General features: G+C 59.7%; 2 protein-coding genes across 2 annotated transcripts; both read left to right on the top strand.

Annotated features, from left to right (window-relative positions):
- Nucleotides 1-129: 129 nt before the first annotated feature.
- QSOX1 (quiescin sulfhydryl oxidase 1) lies at nucleotides 130-7,635 on the top strand (the record flags this gene model as incomplete). Its single annotated transcript, XM_079535414.1, has 12 exons — nucleotides 130-424; nucleotides 1,811-1,911; nucleotides 2,977-3,025; nucleotides 3,119-3,221; nucleotides 4,111-4,201; nucleotides 4,355-4,500; nucleotides 4,586-4,720; nucleotides 4,900-5,029; nucleotides 5,931-6,053; nucleotides 6,140-6,284; nucleotides 6,411-6,590; nucleotides 6,908-7,635. The coding sequence occupies 12 exons, from the start codon at nucleotides 130-132 to the stop codon at nucleotides 7,633-7,635; spliced, it is 2,226 nt and encodes a 741-aa protein (XP_079391540.1).
- A 2,748-nt stretch (nucleotides 7,636-10,383) lies between these two features.
- Nucleotides 10,384-17,691, top strand: LHX4 (LIM homeobox 4; the record flags this gene model as incomplete). Its single annotated transcript, XM_079535329.1, has 6 exons — nucleotides 10,384-10,670; nucleotides 13,925-14,096; nucleotides 15,574-15,776; nucleotides 15,864-16,018; nucleotides 17,041-17,212; nucleotides 17,303-17,691. The coding sequence occupies exons 1-6, from the start codon at nucleotides 10,388-10,390 to the stop codon at nucleotides 17,689-17,691; spliced, it is 1,374 nt and encodes a 457-aa protein (XP_079391455.1). The 5' UTR covers nucleotides 10,384-10,387.
- Nucleotides 17,692-18,593: the final 902 nt, after the last annotated feature.

Below are 18,593 nucleotides of genomic sequence, written 5' to 3'. Positions count from 1 at the left end.
CGCCCGACAGGGGGCGCTGTGATAGCGGCCGCTTTGGCCCCGCCCTCCCGGTCCCGCCCGCCGGGGGCGGTGCGGGCGGGCGGCCCTAAAGCCGGGCGGCGGCGGCTGCAGGGGGCGGCCGGGCGGGCGATGTGGCGGCGGCGGGCGCGGAGCGGTGGCGGCGGCGACAGGGGAGGAGGCGGGGCGGGCCCGCGGAGCTGCTGGTGGCTCGCGGTGCTGGCGCTGCTGGCGGCTGCGCTGCCCGCGGCGCGGCCCCGCTCTCTCTACTCGCCCAGCGACCCGCTGGAGCTGCTAGGGGCCGACACGGCAGAGCGGCGGCTGCTGGGCTCCCCCAGCGCGTGGGCCGTCGAGTTCTTCGCCTCCTGGTGCGGGCACTGCATCCACTTCGCCCCCACGTGGCGGGCCCTGGCCGAGGACGTCCGCGGTGAGTCCGCGCCCCCACGCCCGCGTGGGCATCCCCAGCAGCGGCCTCCTGTGCTGGCACCCCGCCTGGCGGCCCCGGAGCGGCCCTGCCCTGCTCTGCCCGCGGCTATTGGGGCGTGCCGCCGCCCCCCGGCATCCCTCCCCCCGTGCCGTTCTCTGTGCCGTGCCGGCCGTGCAGCCCAGCTGTGCTCTCGCAGCGCTGACCTTGGCGGGTGGCTCTTGCCGGCCCCCGAGCCGCGTCCTTCCCCTGTCACATCCCGGCTGCTCCCCGTGATTGCGCTAATGACAGCGCGAGCACTGCGGCTGAGTCAGGCTGATGGCTTCCTTCAGCGCCCGGACGGGAAACGAGGAACGGGGCGACGACGCTGTGCTCCCGCCGCGCCGAGCCCCATCGTGGAGCGGCAGTGCCGGAGCCGCCACGCCGGGAGTCCCTGCTGTCCCCGCATGTGTGCTCCTAAGGCCCGCTGCTCCCGGCCTGCTCCCGTTGGAGCTGTCCCTATTCTGCTTTTGGCACCTGCTGCTCGGTGTACCCAGGGCTGTGAGCGTTGCTCCCTTCCCCAGCTCGCCCGTTTTGGGTCATTCCGTCCGATGCTCCCGGCTGCATCACGGTGGCCATCCCTCCCCTATCCCGGCAAACCGGCTGGTTGGGCAGGGCTGCTGCCTCTTCACCTCGTGCTGCCATCGTGTTCCCTGCCTGAAAAGTAGGGCACAGAGTGCTGGCTGGGCTGCTCGTGGGATGGAGGCACTGCGCAACCCGGGAGCAAAGGCTTTGTGTCCGTGCTCAGCACTCCTGTGGGCCTGGCGGTGCGATGGGGACTGACCTGTGTGCTGCTGGTGGCAGGCTGCAGGGCCTGGCTGCTTCCCAGCTCTGTATTTGGGTCTATTTCTGGGAAAGAAAGCGTGGGGCAGGGCTCCAGCAGCAGGAACAATCTGTGTCGTGATCTGTTGGGTTTTTTTTTCTTTTTTGTATGTGTTCTTTTTGTTTCCTTTTTTTTTCTCGAGGATTTTTCCAAGCAGACATCAATTGGAACAAATCTCCTGAGCCTCAGGAGGCAAGAAAAGAGGCCAAGGCGCTTAAGCTCCCTCTCCCCCCCCCCCCCCCCCCCCCCCCCGTGCTGTGCTGGAGGAGATTGGGATGGAGGGATGCAGGGATGGCGATGCAGAGCACTGCAGCCTGCTGCAAGCAGTTATGAGCTTGGCCTTGGCCACGTGCCTGGCTCTGTGCGAGCTGTCTGCATCCCCCATCCCTACTGGGAAGGATGGGGAGTGGATTTCCCATCAGTGGGAGGCAGCACAAAGGGACGTAATCCCTGAGGGCTGCTCAAATAGCAGGGATGCTCTGCGGGGCTGTGGCTGTGCTGACTGTCCTCCATCCCCTGTCCTGCAGAGTGGAGGCCGGCAGTGATGCTCGCAGCTCTCGACTGTGCTGATGAGGCCAACCAGCAGGTGTGCGCTGAGTTTGGGATCACTGGCTTCCCCACGCTGAAGGTAAGGTGTATGGGGAGAGGGTGATGGGGATGCGTGTTGAGATCGGCAAGGGGGAGAGGCTTTTAGTGCCCTGTTTTCACCCTGCTTTTCTCCATGATGTTGGCTCCCTCTTGCTCAATTGGGCTGACATCATTGTGGCACCAAAATATTCCCGTGGGGATTCTGCAGGCAGCCTCTCCCCTCTGGCTGGCAGGGTGCCTGGCACGCTGCTGTCCCTGCTGCTGGGCCCCTGCCTGCCCGCTAAGCTGCACAAACACACTGGTTCCCAGTGCTGCCCTCTGCAAACAGAGCTCCAGCCCTGTGCTGCGGAAAAGCTGGGGCTCCCTGACCAGCAGGATGCTGGCCCCGTGAGCTGCCATTGCCTTGGGATGAGGAAGAGGAGTCTGGGGTTTGGTTTTGAACCGTTTTTGATGTTCTAGAGGTGGGTTCCAGGGTGGCTCCATCCTCTGTTGCTTAATTAAAGCAGGGCTGATTACAGCTTGGTGAACTGGAACCAGTCAAACACCTTGTGTGCTGCATGTACTGTGGGGCTGGCTGGGCTCCAGTGGGACTTTGCAGCAAAAAATAGGGCTGCAAAAACCCACCCAGCTAGGACCCAGGGGCTGGCAGCCCAGTAAATCTGGCATGGAGTCTGAGTGTGGGGATCCGTGAGCCATGCCCAGCTGTCCTGGGGACCTCGCTGGGCACATGATGTTTAGGAAATGTCTCCAGGCTGTTGTGTCTGCTCTTCCCGCCACCCTCAAGCAGCCGTGCGCCCAGCCCAGCCTGCAAAGCAAACACCTGCATGACGCCATCCGGCTTCATGGCAGCGGGGCAGGGCTGGGGGAAACCCTTCCTCATCCTTCTCTGGGAGCTCCGGGGAGCAGTGTGCAGGACTGTGGGTGCCCGGAGGTGTGCATGCCGCTCGCAGTGCTCAGCATCCCTCCCCTCGGGGCCAGGCGCATCCGGAGCCAGGCAGCATCCCGGTGTCATGCTGGGACTGTGCAGAGCAGGGCTGTGAGCAGCCCACAGGAATATTCCATGAGGTGAGAGTGCTCTGGGTTGATTCATTTTTTCTCCTTGCAGTTCTTCAGAGCTTTCTCCAAGAAAGCAGAGGATGGGATAAGGATTGCTCGTGAGTGTTCACAGCCATAGGTTTTGTGCTTTGGAGTTTTGAGGGAGGATGGGTCAGGTCCCTGACTGGAGCCCTGGTATCCTGTTCCCACAGACCCTGCTGCCACTGTTGCAGACCTGAGACGTGCCATCATCACCAACCTGGAGCAGAGCGGAGATGCCTGGCCACCTGCATGCCCTCCACTGGAGCCAGCAAGGTATAGGCATAGGAAGAGGGGTTTCCCAGGGAAATACTGAACCAGAAGTGCTCAGAAAGCTTGTTTTAGTTATTGCTATTATTTTCTTAATTATTTTCAATTCAACCTGGCTGAAAGAGAGCAAGCGGTGCGTGGCAAGGGAGTGTTCAGCTTTCCCATGGCGATGGTTGGGCCAGGGTCACGCTGCAGCTCTCTGTGTCCCATGAAAGAAATAGGACACCAAACAAATTGGCTTAGATTCATGGCACTTGTGTTGTTTCTTTCCCCGTGGGTGAGCACACAGCTCCGTCCTGCCCTGCCTGCCCTTTGTTTTCTGCCTCCTCGCCTCACCCTGCAGGCTTTAAGAGCCTGTGAACCAGAGCAGAAAACTGGGCTGGAAACCTCAGTGGGGAGGAACCTGGGCTGGAACCACACTGATGTCATCACAGCCCTGATCTGTGTGGGTAAGGGATAGCCCTATTCACCTTGGGGACAAAGCAGCCCACCAGCATTACCGTGCTCCTGTCTTTAGCCCAGAGAAGAGAAGACTCTGGGGAGAGCTGAGGGGACATTTCGGTATCTGAAGGGGGACTATAAGAAGGAAGGGGACAGTCTTTAGCAGAGTCTGCTGTGACAGGACAAGGGGAAATGGTTTCAAACAAAAAGAGGGAGAAAGGGGAAAATTTAGACTGGAGATAAGGAAAAAGGTTTTTACAGTAAAGGGTGGTGAGGCTGTGGCACAGGCTGCCCGGAGAGGTGGTGGTGCCCCATCCCTGCAGGCAGCCATGTCAGGCTGGATGGGCTCTGAGCACTGATGGAGCTGTGGGTGGCCCTGCTCTGTGCAGAGAGTTGGACCAGACGGCCTTTAAGGCTCCCCTCCAACTCAGATGATCCTGTGATTCTCTTGCAGTGCCGAGGAGGTTCGCAGCTTCTTCCACAGAAACACGGAGCGGTACCTGGCGCTGATCTTTGAGAAGAGCAATTCCTTCGTGGGCAGAGAGGTGGGTACGGCTGTTCCCCTGTGCACCATTAACCTGCGGGCACCTCCGATGGGTTGACTCACCCGGTGCTGCCTTCTCCTCCTTGAATGAGGAGATGGGAGGACAGGGACGCTGGCCCATCTCCCAACATCCTGATGCTGGGACCTCTTGCAGGTAGCCTTGGACCTGCTGCAGTATGAAAACGTGGCGGTGAGGAGGGTGCTGAGCAGCGAGGAGGAGCTGGTGGAGAAGTTTGGGGTCACCACCTTCCCCTCTGCCTACCTGCTGCTCCGCAACGGCTCCTTCTTCCGCCTGCCCGTGTGAGTCGGGGGTGCGACTGGGGAGCACCGGGGGGCTTCTTGGTGTGGGGCGGGAGGGGGCTGCTCACTGCCCCTCTGTCTGCAGGCACGCTGAGGCACGCTCCTTCTACACCTATTACCTGCGGACGCTCTCTGGTGTCACCCGTGGCTCCTACAGGTTGAATGTCACCAGCAGTGCCATCAATGAGACCCGTGCGCTGCAGCCAGTGTGGGCTGACAGGTCAGAGCCCTGCTCTGGTGTTACAGGGTGGTGTGGGGAACGGGAGGGGGTGATGCACCTATGGGTGGGACCCTGCCCCCCACATCCCATATTGCTGTTGCATATCAGCCCTGCTCCTTGCAGCTGGTTCTCTTGGGGTGTAAAGCAAAGTTCCGATGGGCGTCTTGTCGTCCCCACAGCTCCAAGTTGTATGTGGCTGACCTGGAGTCTGCGATGCACTACACACTGCGGGTGGAGGCCGGCCGACCAGCAGTGCTGGCAGGAGCCCAGCTGGCTGCTCTCAAGTGCTACGTGGCCACACTGGCCAAGGTGAGGAGCTGGGAGGGAAACCACCTGCATGGGGGATCAGAAATGTGAATGTGAGCACATGGGGCTGACCACGTGTCCTCCATGAATAGGTGGCTGAAGGTGGTTTTGCTGGGAGGCTTGGGGCTGGATAGTGCCAGATGGTTCCAGACTGTCCCTCCAGCTCTTAGAAATCCCCTGGCAGTGGGCAGTTCCTGCTGTGCTTTTCCTCTGTTGGGATTTCCCTGGGATGAACTCATGCTGCCTTTCCCTGCTCCTCCACGGGACGGAGCAGTGACACCGGGATTGCTGCCAGCCCAGCTGTGCCTGAGCCATTGCACACCCGAGAGGTGTGAGCTGAGCAGGGAGAGGGAGCACGGTTTGGAAGGAAATGTTGGCTGGAGAGCAATGTGTTGTGGCTCAAAGGCAATGCATTGAATGGCAAAACCTCATGTGGAAGGGAGGAATGGCACTTTGCAGCAGAAATGTCAGCTGGGAGATGAATTCCCTGCAAATCTGGGAACTGTGGTGTAATTTGAGCGCCCAGAGAGAACAGATTAGCCTTGAAGAAAGAGCAAAGCGCTCCTTCCTTTTGCTTCTTGGCCTCTTTTCCTATTTGCTACCACTGTATTTCTTGTAGCTGTGGCACACGTTGTGTGCAGATGGATGCCACGGGTGCCACACTCTCATGGACCACCCCCCACTTCTCCTTGGTCCGAGAGCACTGCCGCTAATCGGATTTGTGCTGCCTTACCTCCGGAGCAGCTTTGTGCCCTGCTCAGACAGCTGGGCACTGGGGCTGCTGTTCAGAGCCTGCTGCAGGGGAAACTCAGTGCAGGATGCCGGGAGTCCCATGTCTGGGGGCTGTCCTGGAGCTAGATTCAGGTGTCCTCACCACATTGTTTTCTCCCTCTTTTTTGCACAGTACTTCCCTGGGCGCCCCTCCGTGCAGACCTTCCTGCAGTCCCTGGACAGCTGGATGCGGAACTGGACAGAGCCTGAGCTGCCCCGCAGCGCCTTGAAGGAGGCGGTGAAGAATAAGGAGGATGTAAGGCACCCCCCCCAACACCCCCCCTTTATCCCACCCCCATCCCACTCAGCAGCTCGGTCACGCTGCGTCCATCTGTCCTGCAGGCCATCCCTGCCGCCGTGCTCCCCACCAACGTCACCTGGGTGGGCTGCAGGGGCAGCGAGCCCCATTTCCGTGGTTACCCCTGTGGGCTCTGGACCATTTTCCACCTGCTGACAGTTCAGGCTGCCCAGGGCGGCCCTGACCAAGGTAGTGGGATGAGGGGTTCTTCATCCTGGGGGATACAGGGGGATGGCCTGTGGGTGATGTGGCTCTGTGGGCTCCTGACTCATCCCTCCTCCTCCTCCCAACCCTCTGGCCCTCTTTCTCCCTTAGAGCTGCCGCTGGAGGTGCTGAACACCATGCGCTGCTATGTCAAGCACTTCTTTGGCTGCCAGGAGTGTGCCCAGCACTTTGAGGCCATGGCAGCCAAGTCCATGGACCAGGTGAAGAGCCGGGATGAGGCCGTTCTCTGGCTCTGGTCCCACCACAATGAGGTCAATGCACGCCTGGCAGGTATGGGGCTGGGATCAGGGGGAGCAGGGGCTGCACAGTGGTACCTGGGGATGCAGGGAGCAGGTGGTTTCTCAAGGGAGGGGAGCTGGGACTGTTAAGGGATCCCTTGTTATGATGAGGTTGGTCAATGGTTCCTTTAGGGTGAGGGGACCCATGGTAGTGGGGACATCCCGTAGCAGATGGTTGTGTAGCATTAGAGCCGTTGAGCTCCCCTTAAGCATCCCGCTCCCTCACAGGTCTGGGAAGCTGATCCTGGCACAGCATGGGGCTGCGCTGTCCCTGCTGCTTAGGGCACCTCTCACTCCTTGCTCCTCCAGGTGGTGACACAGAGGACCCCCAGTTCCCCAAACTGCAGTGGCCTCCACCAGACATGTGTCCTCAGTGCCACCGGGAGGAGCAGGGAGTGCATATGTGGGATGAGACGGCTGTGCTGAGCTTCCTCAAGAAGCACTTCTCCCCGGGCAACCTCCACCTGGACCATGCCATCCCCATCCCCAGGGCCGGGGAGGAGGTGGTGGCGAGTGCCAGGCTGGGCACTGCAGGCCTCCGGGAAAAGGAAGAAGAGGAGAGGAAGGAAAAGGAGGAGGGAGAGAAGGAGACAGAGAAGCCCGACAGGGAGAGCGAGACGGGGCGGCCGGGCTCCTCGGAGCTGCGCCGTCCCAGCATCGTGCGCAGGAACCCACGGCTGCAGGCGCTTGGGGAGGACATCGTGGACCTGGACTCCTTCAGCGAGCAGCACTTCAAGAGCAAGGCGCTGCGGGCTGCCGGCCGGCACCGGAGGCTCAGCAAGAGGGACACCGTCGCCCTGCATCACGACGTCGGCTGGGAGCGGCTGCAAGTGCCTGAGAGCCGTGAGGAAGAGGAGGAGGGGGGCTTACGGAGAAGCCCCTGGCTGCGGGTGCTGGGCTTGGGCTTCTCCCGCCTGGACGTCAGCCTCTGCATCGCGCTCTACTTCCTCTCCTCCATGTGCCTGCTGGGCATGTACACCTTCTTCCGACTCCGCACCCGTGCACGGAAAGGCCGTCCTGGCTTCCCCGTGGCGTGAGAGCAAAGTGGGACCCTTCCCCCCCCTTCCCCCCTCTGGCTGCAGGACCCCCCTCGGCCCTCACATTGCCAAGGGCAGGAGTTTTGCTGCTGGTTTTTGTTTTTTGGTTTTTTTTTTTTTTTGAGGGGGGGTGGGGGGCGGCTTGTTCCTTTGTGTGCCACATTCCTGGGGCTGCGATGCTGATGTTGGTTGGGGTCCCGGCACCCCACTGCCCTCTGCAGGGACTGGGCTGGTTTGGGACAGGGCAGCCTGGTCCCGTGCTGGGGCAGCCTCCTGGTTCAGGAGGCTCCTGGGGCCAGGAGCGTGGCGTTGGTTCCCCCCCCTGCTGTTCCCCCTTTGCCTGTGGGGGCACTGGGGGGGGGTTTCAGCATTTTGTTCCCCTCCCCGTCTCATTGCTCGCTCTCTGCTTGTCTTAGTGGAATAAATTATTTTTGCCGATGGTGCTGTCGGCTCGTCCCTTATTTTGTTCTCTTGCCTCTGGCTGATACCCAGCCCTACATCCCCGGGGTTGCAGTGTCCCCAAGTGGTCGGACGGCCCCTACAGAGGCGGGGACGCAAGGAAAGAAGTTGGCAATAAACCTGCCCCAGTGTTGGAGCTGCAGCTGTGCCTTGGGCAGGACGCAAGAGCATCCCCGGGGACCGGGACCTGGGCCGGCCGCTGGCCCCGTTTCTCCCTGCCCTTTTATCCTTGTTAGGAATCATTAAGGAAAATGGTTGTTTTCTGAGGCTGCGGCCATCTGCTCCGTTGGCGCTGCCTAAATCCCCCTGTAACAAATTCATTGGGATTACGCAGCCCTCCCCTAATCCCAGCCCTGCCCCCCGTGCGGGGATTTAAAGGGATTAGAGCCCGGCTGATAATAAACTTTATTAGGGGGTGTGCGTGAGGGGGGTGTCAATCCGATTTGGAGCCATTTTCTTGATATCTTCACTTCGCCCAGGTGGGAGGAGAGGGCCGGCAGCTCTGTGGGCCCATCCTCCTGCCCTTGAAATAAATCGTCTGTCGTGCTGCCTCCCTCTCCTTGATTTCCCTGGAGGGGGAGGTGCCCGTCCCCAGCATCCCTTAACCCCCCCCCTCCTCTCCCCCGTGCACCTCTCCTGGAAGCAGATGCTCCTCTGCATCCCTCCCCCCCCCCGACCCCAAAGCAATTGTGGCAGATAGGATGTGCTGGCGGTTGGGGGGGGGGGGGGGGGTGGGACTGCCCAGATCGCCGTTGTGGGGGGAGATTTGCGGGGCTGGGAGCTAAAAGCCACCACGCACACAGGAAAAAGAGAGTCCCGTAAATAGACTTTCCGTAATCCTGTTTGGTGCTGGCCCGATGCACGCGGAGGAGCAGAGCTGGGGACCCCGCCACACACGCACACCGATGGGCACCCGATGCGGTGGGGCAGCACCGCGTTGTGCAGTGCTCACAGGTGGGCTGAGATCCGGGGGAGGGGGGGGGGGCCGTGCTGCTTCTTCCCCCCGGGGCCGCCCCTTCCCATCGCCGGTAATTACCCAAATGGCGCAGGCTGATGGGAGACAGTCGCTATTCCCTAATAGAATTTGCCCTCAAGTGCAATTTAATTTTCCTGGGCCAGCCGCCCCCCCCCCCCCCCCCCCGGCTCGCTGCTGCCCGCCGCTCCCTTTCTCCCCTCTTTCCTTTCCCTCCTCGATGCGGGCAGGAGCGTCTCTCCGGCCACAAAATCGCGCGGCTGGGAGGGGTGGGGGACACCCTTCGTGTCTGCTAATTCCCAATTAAAATTAACAGCGCCCTGCTTGGCACTCCCCGCGTTCTCCAGCCGCCGGTAAGTGCCCGCTCTGTGATTTCTCCATGCAACGGGGGTGGGTGTAGGATGCGAGAATCCGGATCCCCCTTTCCCAGTTAGGGCAGCGTGGAGGGGATGGGTTTCTGCAAACCTGACGCCCTCTCAGGGCACCGGGGGGAACGAAACCCAAAGCCGACCGAAGAGCAGCACCGTCGGGAATAGATGGGCGAGGTAACGTGCGGGAGGGGACGGAGAGGGGCGAGGATAGGGGCGGTGCGGAAAGGTGCTGCGGGGGTCAGGGGGAGCCGCGTTGTGCAGGGATGGGCGATGCGGATGGCGATAGGGGAGGTCTGTACCGATGTGCGGAGCAGAAAGATGAATGAGAACGGAACCCTCACGGGAGAAGGGGATTCGTTGGGCCAGAAGGATCCATCGGAGCCCGCCGGACACAGCGCGCTGACGGCAGTGGCGTTTGGGGAATGGCTTGGGTAGGGGATGGGGAAAAGAGATGTCCGTGCGTCCGTCTGTCCGTATGTCCCAACGCTCCGGGATCGCTCTTCCCGACCCGCAGAGAGCTGCTCAGCACCGGCCGTGCTGCGGGCAGGATCCGTGCTGCCGGCATGGGTCTCGGTGCAGGAGCCTCGTGCCCCGCGGGGGATTTGGGGGGATTTCGGCGTCCCCGCGCCCGGTTCACCAGCACCGAACGGCCCCAGTCTCCGCTCTGCCTCTCTGCACCGGCACTGTTGAACAGCGCTATGTCACGACAGCCCCGTGTCGCGATAACGCCAACCACGCTCCGCAGCCTCTGGAGTCCTGAGGCGTGGCGCCGCCAGACCACGCCCCTTCCACGCAGACCACGCCCATCAGCCACGAAGCTCTGCCCCTCCAGCTCTCAGACCCCGCCCCCCGCGGCGTGCGGCGTGCGGGGATTGGCGGAGGGCTGCAGGCCCCGCCCCCGGCCCCCTGCGGGCGGTGACGTCAGGCGCGCTCCCCGCAGGGGGAATGAATGGGAGGCGGGCGGTGCTGGCGGCACAGCTGCGGCGCCGCGCCCGGGCCGGCACCGGCACCGGCACCGGCACGGTACAGCACGGCTGGGGCTCGGCTCTGCTGCTGCTGGAACCGGTGCTGCCTGCGGCCGGGGGCCGGCCCGCCGCCCTCTCCTTGCCCTCTTCTTGCCCTCTTCTCTCCCCTCCGCCGCCCCCGGGCCAATAAAATGATGCAAAGCTCAGCGCTCGCTGCCGAAGGGGCTGTCAAGGGGCTGCCGGAGATCCTCGGGGTGCCGGTACAACGTAAGGACGCGTTTCTCTTCTCCCCCGATCCCCTCCCTGCGGCCCGCTGCCAGCCCCGGCCTCGCTTCTTCTCCTTTCATTTCTTCCCGTGTGCGGCAGCGCTGCTGCATGGGAGAGCCGGGGGGGCCCCGACGGGGCGGTCAGCGCGGCTGTGCGTGCGCACGGGGCTGCGAGCGGTGCCCCCGCTGTTGCCGTGTGTCGCGACACGCGGCCCCGACCCGCCTCTCGTCTCTCCGTCCGCGCGTCCATCGGTACGTGCTGCAGAGCTACAGGTGGCGCGGCTCCTTGTGTCCCCCCAGACAGGGCCGTGAACGTCCGGACGTGTGCGAGGACACTGTACGGGAACGGGGAGGTTGGGGGGGTGCGAGCTTTGCCGGTCGGGTTTCCGTTGTATTTGTTATCGTTGTTAGCATTTATAATTTGCATTCGAGATCATCGATTACTGCTATTACGGTTCCCCCTCCCCAGCGCGTTTGCAAACGGTTCCGGGGAAGCGGAGCGTCCCGGGGTGGAGGGGGGGGGGGGGTCTACAGCGGGGGAAGGGGGGCTGTGCACCATTCGTTTCCCGGCCCGATGTGAGGCTGTCTCTCTGCTTCTGCCCGCACCAGGGTACAGCGAACGAGATGTTGTTCTTCTCGTGTATTTAAGCACAACAAGTCGCTGGCGAAATAGCAGGGTTTGTGCTGCCGAAGTTCCCGTGGTGCTGCTCGAAGGGGGGGGGGACGAGGGGGGGCTTCGGGGCTCCGTAGGGATTGGGGGGCAGTCCGCGGAGGCACCGCGTCTGAACCCCCCCTGCTATGGGGAAATCGTGCGGTGAGAAATAGGGGCGTCAGTGCGGGGCCTCCGGCCGGGCTCCGGAGGGTGGGAAAGAGGCTGCAGCCCCCCCAAGGATTGCTCTATCATTATTATAATATTTTATTATTTGTATTTTGTTTTATTTTGTGCCTCCCCCCGCCCCCTCCCCTCCATCCCCAGCACTGCTCACAGTGATGGGCGCCCTTTCCCGTTCGCGTTTCCGATCGCTGTGAGATCGCGTTTCTCTTCCCCCCCCCTCGACCCTCACAGCACCTTTCTGCCTTAACCCCAGCGTTTTGCATCGACTTCAGCTTGGCGTTGAGGAGCAAAGAGCTGCGCGGGGGGGAGGGGGAAAGGGGAAGGTTATAAACCTCCAGCACGGCCCACGCTAATTGACACCCTCATTAATAACGCTATTCTTAAGGGGCAGGCGGGAGAACGTGCGGCAAACCTTTTGCCGAACCCAAACTTCTGCCTAAAGCACCTTCCCAAAATAATAGTAATAATAACAACAGCAATAATAAACGAATGCATCGACGGAACGATCACTGAAAATAAGAAGAAGAAGGAGAAATAAGAGAGAAATCGATCAGTGTAGATGGAATAAAACCAACGGGCTGTGCTGCCAACTCGCAGTGCAGTGGGGGGGAGTGGGGCTGGATTGGTCCCCCTGTATGTGTGTGTGTGTATATATGTGTGTGTGTATGCATGCATTTATGTGTATATACATGCGTGTATATCTATGTACACACAGATGTGTGTGTGTATATATATATATCAGATCAAATGAAATTATCCGAACTACTTAAAAACAAACAGAAATCGGCTCGGTTCCGGAGCCGTACGGGACAGACGTGGGCTGCACACAGCGGCCGGTTCCGATCCCGACATCGGAGGTGCCGCCGCCTCCAGCGCTGCGCATCTCCCCCCCCGCTCCGGGATAACGAAGGGGTTTCTGTCTCTTCCCGTTGCCGTCAGGGGTCCCGAGGGATCGGCGGCGTCTCCTCTCGGTGCCGTTTGTCGATGCTGTTTGTTGGGTTCGGGGTCACCCCGCTGTTTGTCGGGTTCGGGCCCGCCGTGCTGCACCGCCCCGCTGTGATCGGCTGCTGCGCCCTTTGCCTTCCCCCCCTTTTTCTTTTCCTTTTTTTCCTTTTCTTTTCCTCTCTTCTGCCATTTGCGTTATTTGTTTTCCTTATAGTTGCCTTTCTTTTCCCCTTTTCCTTCCCCCCCTCTTTTTATTTTTTTCCCCCACTTTTCCATCCCTTCTTTTCATTTCCTTTTTTCCTGGTATTTTGCTTTTTTTTCCCTCTTTTTATTTCCTTTCCCTTTCTTCTTCCATTTTAATTTCTTGTGTTACCTTTATTTTCTTGTCCTCCATACATCCATTTCCCTTTTCCTTTTCCATTTCCTTTTCCTATTTTCCCTTTTTTTTCCTTTTCTTTTTTTTTGCCTTTTTCCTTTTATTTTTTTTTTTACATTTCTTTTCCTTTATTTTCTCTTTTATTTTTTTCTTCTTCTCTCTTCTTTTCTTTCCTTCTCCCGTTTCTTATTCCCTTCCCAATATTTCGTTGACTTCCTTTTCCTTCCTTCTTCCTTTTTCCTTTTGATGTTCCTTTCTTTTTCTCTTCCTTTTTCTCCTTTTTTTTCTTACTCTCTTCTCTTTCTCCCTTCTTTTTTCTTTCCTTCCTTCCTTCTTTCCTTCCTTCCTTCCTTCCTTCCTTCCTTTTTCTTTTTATTTCTCCCTTCTTTTTTCCTTCCTTCCTTCCTTCCTTTTTCTTTTTCTTTCTCCCTTCTCTTTTCGTTCCCTTTCCCTCCCTTTTCTTTGACATTTTCCATTTTCTTTTTCCCTCTTCTTTTCTCATTTCCTTTCTTTTCCCCCTTTCTTTTCCTTTTCTCTTTTCCTTTCACTTTTTTTCTCCCTTTCTTTTCTTTTTCTTTCTTTCTTCTTTTTCCATTTTCCATTTTATTTTCTTTTTCTTTCCCCCCTCTTCTTTTCTCATTTCCTTTCTTTCCCCCCTTTCTTTTCTTTTTCTCTTTCTTTTTCTTTTTTTCCATTTTATTTTCTTTTTCCCTTCTCTTTTCCTTTCCTTTTCTCTTCTCTGTCTCCCTTCGTTTTTCCTCCCTTCTCTTTCCCTTTCCTTTTCCCCTTCCATCTTTCCTCCCCTTTCCTTTCCATTTTCCTTTTTTCCCTTTCATCCTTCCCTTTTTCCTCCCCACTCCCTTTTCCCTTCCATCCTTCTCACCAACCATTTCCCTTCCCCTCCTCTCTTCCTTCCCTTCTCCTTTTTCCAACCTCTTTTCCCTCCCTCACCCTTCTCCCCCTCATTCTCCCCTTCCTTCCCCTCCCCGTTTTCCTCTCTCCCCCCCCCCCGTTCCCATCTCTCCATCCGGGACGGCGGGAGCTCGAAGCTCCGCGCGATGCCGGCGTTGCTGAGCCGCTCTCCCCTCCGTCCCCGCAGAGATCCCGCAGTGCGCCGGCTGCAGCCAGCACATCCTGGACAAATTCATCCTCAAGGTGCTGGACCGACACTGGCACAGCTCGTGCCTCAAGTGCGCCGACTGCCAGATGCAGCTGGCCGAGCGCTGCTTCGCCCGTGCCGGCAGCGTCTATTGCAAGGAAGACTTCTTCAAGTGAGTACCGCGAGGACCCCGTCCTTCTCCCCGTCCTCCCCGCACGCTGCCGGCCGCCCCGTGTCGCGATGTAGCCGGGAAATCCCCGATGCTGCGCTCTCCGCCCGCCTCTGAGCGAGAGGGCACCGCTCCGCTCCTCTTTTCTTCTCCATTTCTTCTTCTTCTTTTCAATTTTTTTTTTCATTTAACCTTTCCCTCCACCCCCTTCCCTCTCCCCTTATTTATTTGTTTTCATTTTTCTCACTTTTCTTCCCCCCCCTTTTTTCCCCCTCTTTTTTAAATATTCTCTCCTCACCGAGCCTCCCTTCCTTTCCCCGCTGCTTTCCCTCCGAGCCGTGCACTCATCCACCTCCCCGGCTGCTGCATGGAACAACATTCCCACCCCCCACATGGAACACTTCCCAGCCCCCCACCCTCCCCCTAAAATTTACTTCCCAACACAGATGCTCTATCCCCGTTTTCTGATGGAATCTACGGGTTTTCCTAAGGGCTGACACCGCATCTCCCATCCTTCATCCCCACCAACACGCAGGATGGCGATGATGTGGCCATAATCCTAGGGGGGTGTTCCCAGCTCAGCAGAATGGAGGGGGCTCAGCATGTTTTCTGTGCCCCCCCCGGGGATCCTAATCCCATTGCCAGCCCATGGGCACGGCAGCGCCAGCACCACGTCCCCACATCCCACTACTGCAACCACTGAAAATCGTGGCGTGAAATGAAGCTGATGATCCCAAAGTCACTTACACTGATGGCCTAAAGGTGTGGGGATCAATGGTATTGGCACCAGGAGCTCAGTGCTGGGCTCATGTCAGGGCCCACTTAGATCACCCTGTGCCAATCAATAGCCCAGTGCTGTCACTTTTGGTTCACCCATCTATGGGGCTCGAGGTCTGCTCACCTGAAGCTGCCTAAAAGGCCACGCTTCAATATTTTTGCACATAGAATCATTAAGACTGAGGGGGAAAAAAAACCTCTCAAATCCCCAAGTCCAGCCCCAACCCATCCACACATCCCTCAGTGCTGCATCTCCACAATTCTGTAGCACCTCTGGGGATGGTGACCCCACTGCTCTTTCCTTGCCCGCTCCTCCACGCCCGCTCTGCACAGTTTTGTTGCTCACTCCGTGCACAGTTTCACTGCACACCCCTGGCAGCCCACCCTGCTGGCACGGCACGGCACCGCCGCGCTGTCATTACGGCGTAAGAGCCCCATCATTCTGCATTAATCTGGGATTCATCATGCGAGCGGGGCGGTGTAATTAATTTATTTGGTATTAATGTGGATGAAATATGTACTGTCCTTGCGGGGGAAATCGGGCAGCCTATAAGCATTAGTTAAAAGAACCATTAAACTCAACCCTTCCCCAGCTCCATTAGGGCAGCCGCTGACGAAGATGAAGCCGCGCCGCGTGAGGTGTCACACGTAATTAGCCTGATTGCTGGGTTAACTCTGCCCCGCCGGCCGCTTGTCCTTGCAGGCGCTTCGGGACCAAATGCACGGCGTGCCAGCAGGGCATCCCCCCCACGCAGGTGGTGCGCAAAGCTCAGGACTTCGTCTACCACCTGCACTGCTTCGCCTGCATCATCTGCAGCAGGCAGCTGGCCACCGGAGACGAGTTCTACCTGATGGAGGACGGGAGGTTGGTGTGCAAGGAGGACTATGAGACCGCCAAGCAGAACGGTAGGCACGGCCCCTAAGCTCGCGTTTGATGGCCCCCAAGCTCGTGTTTTACTGCCAGGTCTGCTCACGCCACTCGTTTGCTCGCAGATGACTCCGAGGCGGGGGCTAAGCGGCCCCGCACCACCATCACGGCCAAGCAGCTGGAGACACTGAAGAATGCCTACAAGAACTCACCCAAGCCTGCCCGGCACGTGCGGGAGCAGCTCTCCTCTGAGACGGGGCTGGACATGAGGGTGGTGCAGGTGAGACCCAGAGACCCAGGCTTCTGCCCACAGCCCAGCGCCAGGCTGGCCCCTAGCAAGGGCTCGAGTTGGGTTCCAGGTGCAGGGGTGTTGTGGTGATGGGATGCTGGATTGCAGGGCTGCGGGGATGCTTAGTTGCAGGGTGTGTGGAAGCTGGGATGGGGGGTGCTGGGGTTCCTGCTGTATGCAGATGCAAGGTTGCAGCGATGTTGTAGTGCTGGGTTGCAGAGGTGTTAGACTGCATGGATGCCAGCGTGCTGGTAGTCAGGTTGTGGCATGCAGGTTTGCATGGGTGGTAGGCTGCATCAGTGCTGTGGTAATGAGGTGCAGGTGTGATGGGTTGCACAGATGTTGGATGTCAGCAGTGCTGGGTTGTAGGGTCACTCATTCACACAGTGCTTTGGTGCAGGCATGATGGGGTGCAGAACTGTGGGGATCCCGGTGTGCAGGGATAAAGTGTTGAAGCAGTGACGTACTGATTTGCAGGACTGTTGCACTGTATGGGTGGTGGGCTGCATGAGTGCTGTCATGCCACGGTAATGCGGTGCAGAGGTGCCAGATTGCATGGGTGTTGGCATACAGGGGTATGCTGGGTTGCCAGGAGTGCTGGGTTGCACGGATGCTGGCCTGCTGGGGCAGTGAATTGCGGGCATACTCAGATGTGCAGTGCCTGGGAGCTGGAGTGCTCAGGTGCTGGCATGATGGGGTATGGAGTTGTTGCAGGGATTCTGATGTGCAGGGGTGTTGGGTTATATGGGGGCTGGGGTGCTGGCATGACATGCTAATGGGCTGCAGGATTGCACAGGTGCAGGCATATTTGGTTGGACTGCTTGGTTATACAGCTGTGTGGAAGCTGGAGTGTCGGGGTGTGGGGGTCCCATCGTGTGGGGACGCAAGGTTGGAGCAGTGATGGATGCTGAGTTATATGGGTGCCAGATGGTGTGGCTGAGAGGTGCTGGCACGCAGGACGTTGGGATGCCGGGTTGCAGGGCCACCACCAACATCCCCATTGCCTGTCCCAGGTGTGGTTCCAGAACCGTCGGGCCAAAGAGAAGAGGCTGAAGAAGGATGCGGGACGGCACCGCTGGGGCCAGTTCTACAAGAGCGTCAAGCGGAGCCGCGGGGCTGGCAAGCTGGAGAAGGAGAGCTCAGCTGAGGACTGTGGGGTCAGCGACAGCGAGCTCAGCTTCCGCGGTGAGCGGGGCAGGGGGGCACGGGGCGGGGGTCTGTGGGGCTCCCCGTGCACGGCTGACACCCCATGCGCTCCTCTCCTTGTCCGAGCAGATGACCAGATCCTCTCCGAGCTCGGCCACACCAACCGGGTTTACGGCAGCGTTGGCGATGTGGCAGGAGGACAGTTGCTGAACGGTGGTTTCACCATGGACGGGACGGGGCAGCCGTACCAGGACTTGCGGGACGGCAGCCCCTACGGGCTCCCCCAGTCGCCCTCGTCCATCTCGTCGCTGCCGTCCCACCCGCCCTTGCTCAACGGGTTGGACTACGCCATGGACAGCAGCATGGGGCTGGGGGCGCAGGGGGTGAGTCAGACGCTGCGCGCCATGGCCGGGGGGGGCCCCACATCCGACATCTCCACGGGGAGCAGTGTCGGGTACCCAGACTTTCCCACCAGCCCGGCCTCCTGGCTGGACGACATGGATCACCCCCCTTTCTAAGCGCCGCACGCCCCCCGCCCCGGCTCCCTGCGTGCTCCCCCAGCCCGCAAGCGCAGCGCCGGAGGTGCGAGATGGTGCCAGGATTTCCCGTGGGAAGAGGAGCCGGAGGGATCCGTGGGGGCTCGGCGCCCATCCTTGGGGCATCGGCGATGTCCGGGGCTCGGGATGGGGCGGGTGCCTTTGGATGTGTAAGCACAAGGGAGGTGCGGGCGCACAGCACGGCGAGGATGTCGGGGTCACCCCGCCTCGTCCCTCCTGGTCGGCAGAGAGCCACGTGCGCAGGAGGGGAGGACAATCAGGGATGGCAAAGCCTTTATGGCAGAAGGGTTCGTTTCAGAGCGTTTCTCCCGGCCCAGGGGCCGTGCTGGCTGCTGGCTGCGGCGTTGGGCGGGTGGGAGCGGGGCTGTCGCGCTGCGGCTGCAGGGCCGTGATTTATCCCCGGGCGTGCAGGAGTGCTTACGGTGCAGCGCTGCACCTCGCTGGCTGGAGGGGAGGGATTGCAGCAGGAAGAAAAGCCTCGAGGCTGAGAGACCGAGGGCACGGCCAAGCTGGGGCTGGAACACGGGGAAAGATGATTGGGAGCGTGGGGTGAGCCTCTGCTGCAGGATATTGCAAAAACATCCCCCAAAACGGTGGGGAAAAAGGGTCCGTGCTCGGGGACGTGCGTGATCGGGGGCGTTCGGTGACATCAGGCTGTACTGGCTGCTGCCCGCGGCCGAAAGCGAAGGGAATTACAAATGAACGTGAAATCAAGTGAGAAAGCTCGATGCTGGGCAGGCTGTCCCCCGGCTGGGTGCGTTGGTGCTGCAGGACTGCCCAGCTGCACCTGTGCGCCCCCAGCTGTGCCCTCCCCGGTGCTGCTCTGTGCCAAGCCCCCAGCCCCCGGGTGGCACAGGGAGGGG

This window comes from Tetrao urogallus (genome assembly GCF_951394365.1).
Source record: "Tetrao urogallus genome assembly, chromosome: 5".
In the NCBI taxonomy this organism is placed as follows: Eukaryota; Metazoa; Chordata; class Aves; order Galliformes; family Phasianidae; genus Tetrao; species Tetrao urogallus.
This window is presented reverse-complemented; position numbering and strand designations above follow the sequence as displayed.